The 14757-nt window shown below is 38.7% G+C and overlaps 4 protein-coding genes across 4 annotated transcripts; 2 read left to right on the forward strand and 2 right to left on the reverse strand.

Annotated features, from left to right (window-relative positions):
• Window positions 1–289: 289 nt before the first annotated feature.
• On the reverse strand, window positions 290–5057 carry MELLADRAFT_117613 (uncharacterized protein; the record flags this gene model as incomplete). Its single annotated transcript, XM_007414465.1, has 15 exons — window positions 290–877; window positions 954–1028; window positions 1114–1222; window positions 1298–1493; window positions 1578–1887; window positions 1953–2133; window positions 2202–2224; window positions 2309–2539; window positions 2623–2743; window positions 2816–3128; window positions 3197–3287; window positions 3370–3433; window positions 3507–3698; window positions 3794–4857; window positions 4925–5057. The coding sequence occupies 14 exons, from the start codon at window positions 4611–4613 to the stop codon at window positions 571–573; spliced, it is 3033 nt and encodes a 1010-aa protein (XP_007414527.1).
• A 1420-nt stretch (window positions 5058–6477) lies between these two features.
• Window positions 6478–7074, forward strand: MELLADRAFT_124035 (uncharacterized protein; the record flags this gene model as incomplete). The annotated part of the gene is made up of 1 exon (XM_007414406.1): window positions 6478–7074. One exon carries the CDS (start codon window positions 6478–6480, stop codon window positions 7072–7074), a length of 597 nt encoding a protein of 198 aa, XP_007414468.1.
• A 715-nt stretch (window positions 7075–7789) lies between these two features.
• Window positions 7790–10489, reverse strand: MELLADRAFT_38712 (uncharacterized protein; the record flags this gene model as incomplete). The annotated part of the gene is made up of 16 exons (XM_007414464.1): window positions 7790–7974; window positions 8063–8123; window positions 8201–8302; window positions 8376–8399; window positions 8491–8549; window positions 8619–8730; window positions 8806–8915; window positions 8992–9048; window positions 9132–9205; window positions 9301–9385; window positions 9458–9481; window positions 9565–9611; window positions 9734–9815; window positions 9921–9995; window positions 10091–10183; window positions 10261–10489. 16 exons carry the CDS (start codon window positions 10487–10489, stop codon window positions 7790–7792), a joined length of 1419 nt encoding a protein of 472 aa, XP_007414526.1.
• A 1297-nt stretch (window positions 10490–11786) lies between these two features.
• On the forward strand, window positions 11787–12522 carry MELLADRAFT_57193 (uncharacterized protein; the record flags this gene model as incomplete). Its single annotated transcript, XM_007414407.1, has 2 exons — window positions 11787–12077; window positions 12165–12522. One exon carries the CDS (start codon window positions 12216–12218, stop codon window positions 12387–12389), a length of 174 nt encoding a protein of 57 aa, XP_007414469.1.
• Between the last annotated feature and the right edge of the window lie 2235 nt (window positions 12523–14757).

A 14757-nucleotide genomic window follows, 5' to 3' on the forward strand; every position in this document is an offset into this window, starting at 1 on the left:
TGGCTACACTCACAAAACAGCCACTGCAAATGCATGTATACACTTGGTGACTCTACATAACTAATAACACACTCTGGCTCAAGGGACATAAAGTTTGTTCCACTGAGTTGGTCATCAAACAACTTGTGATCCCAAAAAACAATTGATCAACCACACCACATCAGTGGAAAGAATTAAATCAAGTACTGCAATATAAAAACAAGCCTAATGGAAGATATGCCATGAGATCTTGTTGTTTGAGGATCATCTGGTGCGCATGAGCTTCTAGTTAAAATGTTATAGATATGTTGATCATCTCATGTTCATCACTTGAGTCTATTTCAATATGTTGCAAATCCAATTTCAAAACCTGAAAAGCGTATAAAGAATTCAAATGAAAAAGCAAAAATCAAAAATGATTTAAAAGATAAAACAAGTACTAAATGAAGTTCGAAATACAAAATTGTATTAGAGAAAAAACACTTGATATTAAATTAAACAATCCAACTTACTTTTCAACCAAAAAACAAAACAAAAGAACAAAAGAACAAACAAAAGAACAAAATAGTCACAAACAAAAGGTTTGGTTCATCAAAACCTAGTCAAAAGATGACCAATCAAAACTTCTTCTTCAACAGCTGCCATCCTCAACATCCCTCTACTAATCAATTCTCTTCTCTCACTTCCAATCACATCTAAATCCCAATTTGATTTTCTCATTTCCCATAATACAATCACTTCAGATTCTACCATCACTTTTGTATTCCGAGGTAAGATTGATAAAAAAGTATGGTCCCCTGCTATCGTACCTGGTAACATACTTTCTTCTATTTCGGTTTTCAAGGTGGGCCATTGTCCATAAGTAGCTCTTAAGATTCCAGTTTCAATCAAATAAAAACTTTTATAGCAAAACAAATCAAAGGAAAGGTTAGTTAAACTCATCAACAGACTAGATTAGAATTCCTATTTCTTACCAATCTGGGTTAGATCCAATTTCCCATAAAACTTCTCCTTTCCTCATCTCAATCCTCTTGAAATAAGGTGCAATACTAACAAACCAATCCCGAAGCAAAAGAAACAATAATTAATCTTAGAATTCAAGCAAGGTGATCTTCAAAATGAGTATCACATTACATTTTCCAAAAGTCTTGATTTAATTCAGGTAAGAATGGTCTAAAGGTTTGAAACAATAATTGAGTAGGTTGTAAACTCGAATGATGTTGTTGAGGGGTGATCATCCCAGCTAAGAAAAAAAAAGATTAAACATGTATTAACAAAAGAAGAAAAGACAAGAAAAGTTGTGTAAGACAAAACGAACCTGAGCTCATAAGGTCTTTAGCTGCTAATAACCTGAACGTATTCCTTGGAGATCCTTGTTCTTCATTATGTTCTCCTGAAAAACTTGATCTAAGTAAAGCTTGTTTCGGTTTATTTTGATTAGATTGTTGTTGAAATCCAGGTGACAAGATCAATTCAGTAGGATATAAACTTCTAAGATGTACATTCTCACAAAACTGTTACACACCCCGCAAAAAAAAGTTGATTGAATGCTTTGAAAATGAAGTCAAGAAAAGTCAAAAGCAAGAAAATTAACAAACCTCAAGAGCTTGATTTAAAGTTTCAAATACTTCAATTTGATCTCTAAATCCATTCCAAAGTCCAACACTCCTCAAAGCTTTACCAATCTTATCACTCGCACCACCAATCACAAAGATGATCCCTCTAAGTTTCAATAATCTTTCGATTCTCAATAATCCTTCAATTGCACTAAAATCAATACTATCCACTGATGTTAAATCTAAAACTAAATGTTGGATTTCTCTTCCTGACTCAAAGAAACCTTTCATCGTCTTTTCACATTCAGAGATCGTTCCAAAGAATAAATGACCTTGAAGTTTGATCACACGTCTAGTACGATAGATTGAATTTATTAGTCATTTCTCTTTCGATGAAATAAAGCGGTCGTTACTCACATTTGTGAACCGATTCTTTTCAAGAATTCGTGTTGAGTCGGATGTCTTCTCACAGTCGATCGAGCCAATCTTCCATCCATAACACTCCTGATCGCACGATGTTGTGAGACGGTTACGACAAATGAGATACAAGCCAGGATGATTCCTACCACCAGTCCGACAACAAAATCATGCCAAGTCGCTGGAAACAAAAACAAATCATACTAAGTATGCATCAACAAAACAAGTACATACGACAAAACAACATACCGGCGATAATGATAGCCCATATGCTATTCAAATCGACCCACAAACCAAAGTGAATTTCTTGTCAAATTCACTCATTTGTGATGGTATAATTGAAGAACATTACTCACGTTCCATACTCAGCCCAACTCACTTTCCACCAAGTATCCCAAACCGCTTCTTTCAGTAGATCAAATCCCAACAAAAAGATCAAAGCGCCTACCACACAAACTGGTAAGAAAGCAATCGGTTGAGGACCGATAGCGAAGATACCAATCATTCCGATCGATAACATTAATCCTGCAACTCTTGAATCTCCTCCTACTTTGACAAACAACACTGAGTTGACATAGCAGAGATAACTTTTGTCGGAAGGGACAATTTTGATAAGCCATTAATTATGTGATTTTGATCTTTGTGAGGTGGATAAAGTTGAAAGACTGACTTTGAGACTGTACCGAATAGAGATGCGACTGTATTCGAAATCCCATGAGCAATCAATTCTCTATCAATATCGATATCATCCATTCCGAGTGAAATCGAAAGAGCAGGTACATTAAGTGGCACTATAAATTCAAAGCATCAATCAATCGCATTGTTTAATCAAAAGTAAAAAGTAAAAAGTCGAGGGAACGAACCATGAAGTAATCCAAAGATCACCATAGCTAATTGACTAGTCAGAGTTTGTTGAAAAACTGACCAATTAATTTCTCTGAATTTGAAATAACTATAAAAACTTAATGGACCAGTTGGAGCAGTTGAGTTATTAGGAGCTGGTAGATTGAAGATCCAACCTGATGATCTAAGGTTTTCGATTGGGACCTTGAGAATTAAACTGGTGATGATATAAAATCCTATTGGGATAATGATGAAATAAGTCGGAACGAAGAAGGGATGGGTGATTATAGCCGAAAGAACTCGAAGGATCATAGCTAGTGATAAGGGTACAATCTATAGAAGATGGATTTATTTTGAGACAATATATATATGGACAAAGGTAGAATTAAAAGATGACTTACCCAAAGTGGGATGATCTCAGGTTTGGAGAGATGAGCAAAGGTATCAAAATTTAATCCAATGGCATCTGGAAATTGAGCAGTAACTTGGACTCTACGTATATAGGTCATTGTTAGTGAGGGTCAAGAAATTGTTACATCATTGAAATGGAAAATATCAATGAAGATACACATACCCTGTCAAGAATAAGAAAACTCCAACTGATCCAATACAACCAACCAAGATATGCCTTGGAAAGACTATAGAGAAGAAACAAAAGGTCAGGTTGATAAATTCGAACTTCATAAATCAAAAGATAAGATTTCAACTTACATCCCATTAAATTACCAAGCTTAAGTGCTCCTAAACTGAAGAAAGCTAAACCAGTTAAAAAAGTCGAAAACGCAAAAGCCATTAAAGTAGTAGCTAAGATTGCATCAGGATTTGAATCTCCAATTTGATCTGCAATCTTATTGGCAATCACATGCATGAATGGAATACTTTCAATCATCATGGATCCATTACCTAATCATTGTTTTGCAAAAAAAAATCATCATCAATCAAAAATCAATTGAGAAAGATATTTTGAAGGAAATTAAAAGTTAAATTTTGAAACTGACCACCTTTAAAAGCACTTGCACCTAATGAATAGACCAATTGAGAGATAATACAAGATAAGAAAAACATTGAAATCCCAATCGAACCTAAACCATCAAAAGCTTGATGAGATTGATTAGGAAAGATGATCAGACCGTAACTAACACCATCTAAGATATTCATCATTAATCCCAAGATGACAGCTGGTATATAACCTAAGATGATTGGAATCTGATTGGATGCGTTCTTGATGAGATGGTTTGATTTGGATGGTTTGTTCTTGGTTGGAGTCGTATCATTTTGATGGGTTGTTGGAATAGACCCATAGTTTGCGTTGAGGTTATCATGGTTGGTTGAGATTGAATTGTTAATGATTCTGAATGGTCGTGAGATCAAAGGAGTGAGTTGATGATGCTGATCTTGAAATGATTTTGGCTGCTGTGGCGATGAGGGTGTTCTCAAGAGTGATGTGGATTGATGAGAGGTTGAGAAATCAGAAGTTGATGAAGCATCAGAACTTGAGATCGATCTAGGTGATGAGATTGATTGTAAAGGATTATTGTGTGAAAAAGGTTCAGGTTGAGATATACTGGAGAGTGCGAGATCAGCTAATTGATTTGAATTGAATCGAAGTTGATCTTGATTTGAAGAATATGAATATGAACAAGATGAATAAGATTGTGATGATCTATGATGTTGATGAGGATTATTGATTTGATTTGATGGGTTTGATTGATTAGAGTCTACACTAATGTTACTTTGATTTAAATCTTGATGATAAATCGGTTGATGTGATGGTCGATTTGGATTGCTCAGGATTGATGAGATTGATGGTCTCTTCATGATTTTGATTTTGATGGTAGGCTTTTCTCGACCGAGAGGGTATCCTTTCGATCAAAGGTCTATGAGTCTGAAGACTTGAATTGAGTCTGAGGATTGGGATGATGATAAGTTTTGAAGTTGGTATCGATCGTAACTAGTTTCGTGAATGAGAATGTTGTTGTTGACGATGATGCTGAGTTGGTGACTGATGGTGTGCTTTTGACATCATTTAGTTCATTAATGATGTTCTCCTTGATATTTCCATCTATTCGTCATATCAAACTCCATTAGCTGCTCAGTCTAGAATTCTGATTTTGACTGACTTGACTTACTCTTTCCACTCCTCTCAGACGAGTCAGTTTATGAATCAAACTACTTCCAGACCTAACGACACTTCACTGATAACCAATCTTGATCTCGCTTTACCTCTTGTGGTTTTCTCGATTCTCTTGTTTACCTTTTTTTTTGTACTTTTTTTCTTCTTTCTATCCTGATTCCCCGCACGTCTTGCACACGTGACACAGACGTGACACCAGGTCCGAGTCATGATTTCTTTGGCCACGTGGCTGATTGTCCAGCATAAAACTCGACCCCACCCTGAGCAATCACGAAGGAACCTTCAAACATACTTTTTATCAAAGAGCACTGAGCAATCTTTGACTGCAAGAAGGCACAATTTATGCATTCATCCACTAAACGTAACCCAACGCTCCCATCTTTCTTATTTGGTGACACTTGATTATATCCCAAAAACAAAGTAAGGTGGCTGGGTCTTCAGCTTGAGCCTAAACTCACATTTAAAAGCGCCATCCAACATATGAAAACAGTGGCCAAACTCACTCTCCAATAACTTTGAAGAATCAACAAGTGTTACTCAGGACTTGCAACACAACAAAAGAAATAAAAACACAGATTAAAGTGGTCCTGATCCCAAGGCTCCTATATATTAGCATCATGTGGCTAACTCAAAAAACTAGCAAGAAAGTGTCTAAAGTCCTCAAAGTAGTCCGAATTGAAGCCAACAAAGTTGCAGTAGGTGCCTTCAAAGGCACATCAAACAAAATGATGCAGCACGACATGTACCGCTGTTTTAACAATGAGTTTTTTGAAAAAGTGTTGATCCTTGCTTCCTTGACTTGTGCTTACGGAAGTGCGTTGTCAGGATGATCAATAACATGGTCAGGGCTTATCAGCTTCTCACTCGCGTGCCGCCTTCACTGCCAATCGAGTTTTGAGAGTCGAGTCTACCTACCGTGCTTGGAGAAAATCTCGGCATCTGAAAGTCAAGGTCATTCCAGAGACTGTTGCCGAGTTTCGCCTGTCCCACTGATATGAGAGGTAGCACGAGTTCTACACCGCCCGATTGTAGACATCCCGGTTGCTACTTGACTTCATATTCTTCGCATTTTTGTGATTTAAGAGCAGATCAGGCATTCTAATGACTAAGCGAGCTTGATATTTTTCTTTCTTTTATAGAACATCCTGACCAATCACACGTAATTCTTTTGCTATCTTCATACCATACCATAATAGCATTCTGAAAATCTCATTGAAAGTTTCGGATTAATCCATCAATCCTTGCGATCGGTCAATTTCACTTGCTAACTCGCTGGTTGAGAATATAACTATCATTGAGAGACCGGTTCTCACATTTATCTTCATCGTAAGAACGCAAGTGAGTTCTTTGTGATTGTAACTTTTCGACAAAAGCCTGAGCAACTCTTTGCGGCAAAGTTTACGAAACCAAGACAAGCATGCACACGGCCCTGGTGGCATCATTGGACCAATCAGAGACCCAACAAACCAAAGATAAGATGGTCAATATATTTCCCCATCTTAAAAAACACATTTCAATAATTAAGAGATGTTGTTCCTTTTTATATAGATGATGGACAGTCATACGACATTGCTTCTAATGTGCTTGACTCTCTCAGGGCTAGTCTATCAAGTGATTTCAATCGGAACATTCATCAGGTGTTGTGACGCTAATAAGGGCCCAGAACAGCAGCTGGGATGTGTTGGCGACAATTTTCATGTTGCAAACTGTCAGGGTAAAAATGTTGAACTTTCTTGTGAGAAAGTTGATTATCTCGGTAATCAGGCAAAGTGTCCGAACGATCCGAGGAAGTACGCCTTTCCAGACAAAAGTCGATGTGAAGGCACCAAAACTCCTAGATGCGTAGACATTTCAGGACCGAATACCATTCAAGATTTACCAGTGGTACAAGAGCCAATTGGGAAGTTCATCAGATGTTGTGACGCTAATCAGGGTACGAAACGGCAATTGGGATGTGAAGGGGAAAATTTTACAAAGGCGACTTGTGGAGGTAAAGAGGTGGAATTGACTTGCATGGGTGTCGATTATATTGGAAACCAGGCTAGGTGTCCTGATGACAAAAGAAAGTTCCCCTTTCCCGAAAAGCATCAATGTAAAGATAAGAAGACACCCAGATGTGTTGATATAAGTAGTGTCACGAAGTGATCACTTAGGCACATTGTCATGACGCGTATAGACGCTATTTACTTCAAGGAGCATTGGTGATATATCTTTTCTTACACCATGACGCGACTGTTGAGCCCTTCAGATCCATATGTAGAATACCCTCTTTTGTCGGTTGTTATTATTTCTCTATATCAAACTGCCTGATCTTTTTTCTTACCAGAACTTTCACAAGCACCGGGTTATATTCCAAATGTGTATATCACAGGACATAAAATCATGTAAAATATTGAGAAAATCAATGATACAAATAGATAAACAAGAATAACAAGCAACTTCATCCAATTTGAATAACTTCTAGGTCTCATTCAACAAATTGAGAAATAAGTTCTCAACAAGCTCAAGTGGATGTCTGAATATTTTGATTGATCAACTTGCTCAAGTTTTCATCAAGTCTAGAAAAGACTTCCAAGACATCAGATTTCACGCGTGAATTGGTAACTTTTGATAAACTGGAAGCCACATTGCTGATGAAGATGAAAAGATAGATTAGTTCTGATGTTCTACCTTATATTTGATCGAATTCAAGTGAATGGGGATTGGATTAGGATGAAAATTTGATTCTTACCTGATAAAATGATTTTTCTGTTCTTCGCTCAGAGTACTCAAAAAGTGGCGAGGTTGTTCAAAGTCAATTTCTGTGACCTGATTATTTTTAAGGGGAGGTATTGTGAAGTTAGAACTATTTTCTAATCTTTCAAAAACATGTCATGAAATGACAAACCTGACTCATCGATCTCACCGCACCACCTACCCATGCAGTGTGATTTGAAACATCATATGGACTAGGTGGAAGATTGATACTTTGAAAGCTTGAAAGATAATTGGCTCTTGATCCTTGATTTCCTAAATAAGAAGCTTGCCCATCGCGTTGAAAGTTGGCTGTTCAATCAAAGTCATGTGATAAGCAACAATATCACAAGGAATCAGTGTATTGTGATTACAATAGTAAATTCTTGGAGATACTCACCAACTGGATTCATTGGACAATTGATTGGAATTTGGTTGAAGTTGGTACCAAGGCGATATCTCTTTCAGAACAAATGTATAACAGAAATGAGTGAGTCCAAAACTTCAAAGTAATTTCAGCCATGTTCAATCAGCTTACCTGTGCATCAGGGTATGCAAAGAGTCTGGCTTGAAGTACTGGGTCCGCACTTGGCTCCCAACCATCCACAAGGTTTGAAGGTGAAAAAGCAAGTTGCTCAATCTACAAAATGTTAAGAATCATAACCATTGTTGAGTTTCAAAGTTGGCATAATCTTGATGTAACACTAACTCACCTCTGCAAAATAGTTTTCTGGATTCTAAGATATCAAGAGTGTAACAAGAACAAGAAAATTGAGTGATTTAGTTATTTATCTCCTGGTCAAGAAAATGAAACCTTAATACACGCACTTGATTGAGAACAAATTCTCCAATCTCATGTGGCGGAACCATATCAACAGGCCATTCCTCTAAAGTATAACAAGATCTGTTTAGACCTATCTTGGTGTTGTAGATTCTTTCAAAGAAAACCACTCAACTGGTCACATCAAGAACATTGTATTTGAATTTTTCAGCCTCAGCTGGAGTCAAAACTTGTGCCAAAAGTTTCCATGATGGAAATTGACCCTGATCAATGCGTTGGTATAGATCCTAGATAATGAAAATGAAATGAATTAGATATGATATTTTCAAGTACCGGGTCCGGTGTAAAGAGCCTTAACTCACCTGGGTTGCATAATCAGGATTTGTGCCCGAGATGTGTGTGGCAGCAGAGGCTGTTAAGTTATGAACACCTTGTTGACTTATAGCTACAATCTTGACATATACCCAAGTTCCTTTTTAAAAAAATGTAAACCATTTCAGCTTATCGATACTTTTTCAAAGTTTAGATTGTCATGATAATCTCCTGACCATCAGCTTTTACCCATCTATAAGAATGTCCTGCCCATGCATCCATATTGACAAAACCTGTACAGAGCGGAAAAGAATGAATGAGGATTTGAGAGAGATAATTCAAGATTGTTGAGCAAACAAGATGGGTTCTTGCTTACCATCAGGAGTTCCTAGGTCAGTGAAGACTCTCACAAATTCATAAAGTGATTCTGGATGGGATCCCAAATAATCCCTATTTTAAACGTTTAAAACAGTGAACATCATGAGTACACTTTTCTCTCTTTGTTATGATAGGTGTAGAATTCCAGAACTGCTATCATGACTTACCAATACATGTTGGGGTCTTTGAGATGAGTCTGAGGATTGCGCTTCTGCGTGTGGGTAAAAAGTGGAAAGAGCGCTGGATCTCTTACTATAAGTCCAAGAATGTTTTTTCTCAGAGCTTTGTTCAAAGAATATTAATTTCATCTTTCCATTCACTCACAAAAGAAAACCGGACTATTGTTCACTTTTAATAGAAGGAGCCAATGCAAAACATTGATGTCATCAATTACCGAATGAATATATTTGACAATCTATCAAGACACTTACTGACGAGATCCCAAATCCCTTTTCCTGTTCGAAATCTGGTGTTCAAACTTTAGCGCTTCACTCAAACTCAAAAAAAACTGGCGACTTACTTGACAGCCACTCCCCTGTGTATCATAATCAAGAGTCAGAGTTGAATTATCAATGTAATTTTGTGCAAAAGAGTTCTTACCTAGGATCACGCTCTTGGTCAGACGATCCACTTTCACCAGCTATAGTCGAGAACCGAACGCTTATAGGAGTTTTCTTTCCAACTGGTAACGATAAATATCACCGAATTCGTCAGTTTAGTACATCTTTCAAGTTTTATGCTTATAGAGTATTTGATGTGAGACCAAAGGAGATGATTTTAAACGCACTTTCTGAAAAGAGGTCCATCATCGTATGATTTTTTGCAAAATCAGTCGTCACCGTAAAGACACCATGGGCTCCAGCTTAGATTATCAAAATGGAAATTAAAATGTTCCATAAGTTTGCATCAACTGTAAATATTAGAAACTCAACTGAAGTAAACATTTGATAAACTTACCTCCTTTTGCATGCACCACTCGTTCTGGAATTCTTTCACGTACAAGACTGGCCAAGTTTTCAATCAAGTGAATGTCCTGCAATAAGACCGGGCCTAATTGTACCACATTTTATCGTTCAATGTACTATAAGGACAATGCATCAAATGACTCCTAGATTAAAATCACTCACCATCCTCTCCAACTCGTTGAGTAGCAGTCGGTTGTGCATATGCTTGTCCATTTGATCGGGTATAAATCACTGAACCCGAAGGTAAAGTGGAAGTTTGAGTCTGAAGTACAAGCTGCGTTTGAAAATCTTGATGGCCCGGACCAATAGTGTGATTCGATTGATTTGGTGGATGATGTGAGGTATTGTATAACTCTGGTTGTGGCACTCCGCCTGGCCAAGCTAATCCCATCTTAGCTCCAACCCAGAAACATATCATGATCGTTGAAATGGTGATCTGCGTCATCTTTTTTTGTAAATCTCTATCTGAACGATGAAAACAAGCAAGTACTCTCTTTGCAAAAAAATTCAAAATTTTTTCTGCGAAGGTGAGGAGTCATCAAATAACATCCATTTCGATCCCTTTATATATCCTCCACTTTCATTTCAAAGGCCCTCATCGAAACTTGCTGCTCAAAACAAGGAATCCGAGGCTATGCAAACTTCCAAGAAGTCTCTAAATCAGTATTTTATAAAACTTATCACGCATTCAAAACTCGCAACTCATCTTTCCACCTTCTTACTCAAAAACTTTTCCAATCATGTCTATGATCTACACTGCGTCAAACTTTTCTCCTGATTTACGCTGTTTTCATATTACAATAATATTTTCCACATCTGAATTGTTCAAATTCGAAAACACGCTTCAAGTTTCAACTTCAGTTTGACTGCTCATCAAAACACTTTCTCCAATTTCGTATTTGATCGGTCCTCATGATTAAAATCATAGCCTTACATCCTGCGGAAGCTCTTACCAATCAATATTGACCCCCGGATCTTCCCCTGCCCCTCAAAGAAGTCTCAGATCGACTATTTAGACACCACCCCCGAGGGAGCTGTCGATGAGATCGAGGCGCAGTTGAAGGAGACCATGAACGGGATTATAGAAATACATTGAGAAAGTTGATTGATAAGTTTCAATTATTTCTTTGATGACCTCATGGTTAGAGCCTGGCGATTGATTGATAAGGCTAGAGGAACTATGCAAAGGTTACATTTTTGTAGTTGAAAATCGTAAAATCAATCGATCTAGTTCATTTATCTTGATGATTAGATGGCTGATCAAGATTTTCATTCGTTAAGCAAACACGTCTATCTACATCGTCATCTTCAATTCTTAGCTTTTGAAGGCATATAGGCGTCCAAGTTTTGTCGCAGAATACGTTTTGCTTTCGAAAGGATTACTCAAGAATTGCGTTAGTTGCAATTTATTCTTTATCGTGTGGTCACTTTCTTGTACTATGCTATTAATTCCTCTTTTAGGTTGAAGCAAAAAACCCATTTCAAAAATGTTGAAATGCAGCCTAGGGATGCTGATCAAGGTTTTCGCTGTACGCTATTGTACATGGCTTACATAGTCCGTACTAATTACCAGCTTACAGAGAAATTTACGGGCATTGCGGGAGATACTCTTGCTTTGATAATCTTGACTGGATATGGGCTACTTACTGGATATGGCCTACTTGCTTGACTCAGCCAGGGGGTTTCAGGAAGGTGAATCGATGTTCATTCAACAATTTCATATAAGAGTCTAAAGATTGTGTTAAACAGTTCAAATCAAGGTGCGGCCATCATATCTTCCTCGTTATCTTGGTTCAAAATTCGCCTGCCTTGACGTTATCGTTCACGGTTCACTCGACATTATGTAGCTGTGCATCAGTACATTGGCCATCAGTACATTGCTGAAATCACCCGCTCAAACAATGGGCCGGAATACTGTGACATAGGGAAATGGTGGGCATCGCATTAAACCCAATCAGTGTCTAATTTAGCATCCAATGCCTATTAATTAATCACAGCAATTGAACAAGATCAGCAGAATATAGGCATTCAAAGGGAACGGGCGTTGATTACAGGGAAGGAACTAACCATGATCTCATCCGGCTTCAAGTTATCAATTGCAAAACATTTGATTCCATATGCTTCAAAGTCTTGAATCAAGCTCAGAGGAAGCTCATTCTCAGGAAAGCAGTGAGGAATCTTTCGATCTCGGAGAGGGCTTGGGTGAGGGAAGCGGACATCAGATCGAGTTCGAAAAAGACATTGTCTCAAGTTGGGTAAATTTCGAAAAAGGCCCTCCTCGCGTGATGTAGTTGAAGGGTTGGAGCGTTTTCCTTTGGGAGCATGCTCGAAGAAGTGGAGCCATGAACTAAGGGTGTACTCAATAGGAAATACCAGGGTTCGTGCATGTCGAAGTATTGGCCAACAGAACCAGCCTTCATATGCGTCAAAGCTTGGTAAGTATAGACACATGGAATCCCAGGGAACAGTTGAAACTACACAGAGCCGCGGACACTCCAACAAAAGAGGGGCGCCGGGCCATTGATGACACATACTGCCAGTGAATAAGCCTTCCAAAGTATCTTTAACAGCTGTTATCACAGGTAGAAGTCCACTACCATTTTGATCAGCTGCGTAGCATTCAATGACCTTCAAGCTTGATCGTGCCTTCTCACAGATGTTGACAATCCCGCGGAGGTCTGAATAATCGTCAGGGTTAACTTCATCGTGAGTGTCTTCTATTTCCTTCGAATATTCGTAGAGGAATTCCAAATAGCGCAATTTTGTCAGAGCTGACTTTGAAAACGTCATGGAAGGTACACCAGTATATCCGATCCTTAACTCTTCAAGATCAGGGACGGCCTCTAGAAGATTGACTAGGTTTGAAGATCCCACCGGAGTATCAGACTCTACGATAAGTTCTGTGATCGATTTGGCAATCCTCACAGCATTCACTAGTGGGTTTGGACAGTTCACTGATGAGTAGAATCTCAACTTGAGTGTTTCAAGGTTCTCGCAGAATAGTCGTATCAACTCGGTAGCCTCGTGGATAGACACATGTGGGTTGCTGGCCAAGCGCTGCTGGTTCTCTCGAGGATCAACTTCATTGGCTTCTCCTACTGCTATTTCCCCCCCGGTGCGATACAAATCAAAAACCGGACTCTGTCAGAATTTGTTGACTGTAGACTTTTGAGTCAGGAATAACCAAGATGTAAGGGATGCGGCATTCTTGCCTTTGTCAGGTTTTTCGTTTGCTTTTGCGATGATGTCCTCAACCAAATTGACCAGTTCAAGTCGACGAACAGGAAAGTGCCGAGGTGGAGAGTCAGGAATGTAAGAAAAGATTGTATTCCAATCCTGAAGGAAATTTTGTGCTTGAATGGTGTTCGTAATACGGATCGACGAGAAAGCAATTGGTAGGGCGATATCTGACCAAGATTTACAAACTAAACGAAGGTCGAAAAGAGGCTGATAATTGGGATGTCGGAACGCTCTTCCATCTACTTCAAGTTGGCTTTCACACAGAGTGAAAATCTGGGCCAAGATTTCAGCGGGAAGAGACTTGAAAGCAGTCTTTGAGAGACTATTGTCTGGCGCGCTCGACATGGTCCAGAAGGTGGTGTCTGTCTAGGAAATGTGGGTGAAGTTATATTTATGGAGTAGAAACAAGCTCAGCAGACATAAAAGAGGCGACAAGGAAAGACGGGATGAGGAAGCCAACAAGATGCTTATCAAGCCCCGTGCGGTCGGATTGGGACCGGAAGAGCAACTCTACGGTCCATTACGGGCGGTGGAAGAGACTGCCGGAGCACACGTCGCACGGGGTCAGATCACCGTGCCTGAAGGACGGCGGCTGACTAACTCGGGGTCGGCCCAAAGTTTAAAAATGTGGCGCAGAGCAGATTTCTCCTCCTACTATGGTGTACGTGTAGACTCATACTGACATATAAACATGACATGGGTAAAACATGTAATTTTTCCATGTCATGTTTGGTCGAAATTCATCCCCAAGCCAAATACCGTACGACACGACTCATACTGACACACATCGACATGGATTTTTGATTTACAAATCCCGTGTCGTAACATGAGTCATCTTGTACATCGTACCGTCCAGGAAGTGTCATACTGACACAACATGACACCAAATGTAAATTTCTCCAGAATATTGCGTTCGGATCGGACTATCCAATAATTGAACTCCATCAATTTCATTCAACTTTTCCACTTCACCCCACAGCCTCTTGACAACGTCCTTTTATCTCCTTCAACTCCTCATCTCCATTTCTCAGTGGTCTATTTTTTAATTTCATTGCAGATTTTTATTATACTTTCCTCTGATGTGACAGATGATTTGCCTACTTCATAATGGCTATGGGTGGTGTTGAGATTGAGTGATGACTACAACATTAAGATTGAATGTCCAATCCAATCATTCTCAATTGTTATATGATGTCAATATACACTTTACCAAATGGCAAAAGAGTCAACAACAGATCATTATGGTTTATGTCAAGCTTTTTGATTGACTGTTTGGTAAAGCGTAGAACCAACTCTAGCTTTTTGGATCTGCCCCTTAAAAAAGCAGTGGATCAAAAAAGTGTTTTTGTGTAACACTTTTTGGCAAGAGTTCCAAAAGGGCCCTTATCTAGGGCCCCATCTTCTTTTGCAAAGGTAATT

The sequence above is a fragment of the Melampsora larici-populina genome (assembly GCF_000204055.1).
Source record: "Melampsora larici-populina 98AG31 unplaced genomic scaffold MELLAscaffold_43, whole genome shotgun sequence".
Classification (NCBI taxonomy): domain Eukaryota; kingdom Fungi; phylum Basidiomycota; class Pucciniomycetes; order Pucciniales; family Melampsoraceae; genus Melampsora; species Melampsora laricis-populina.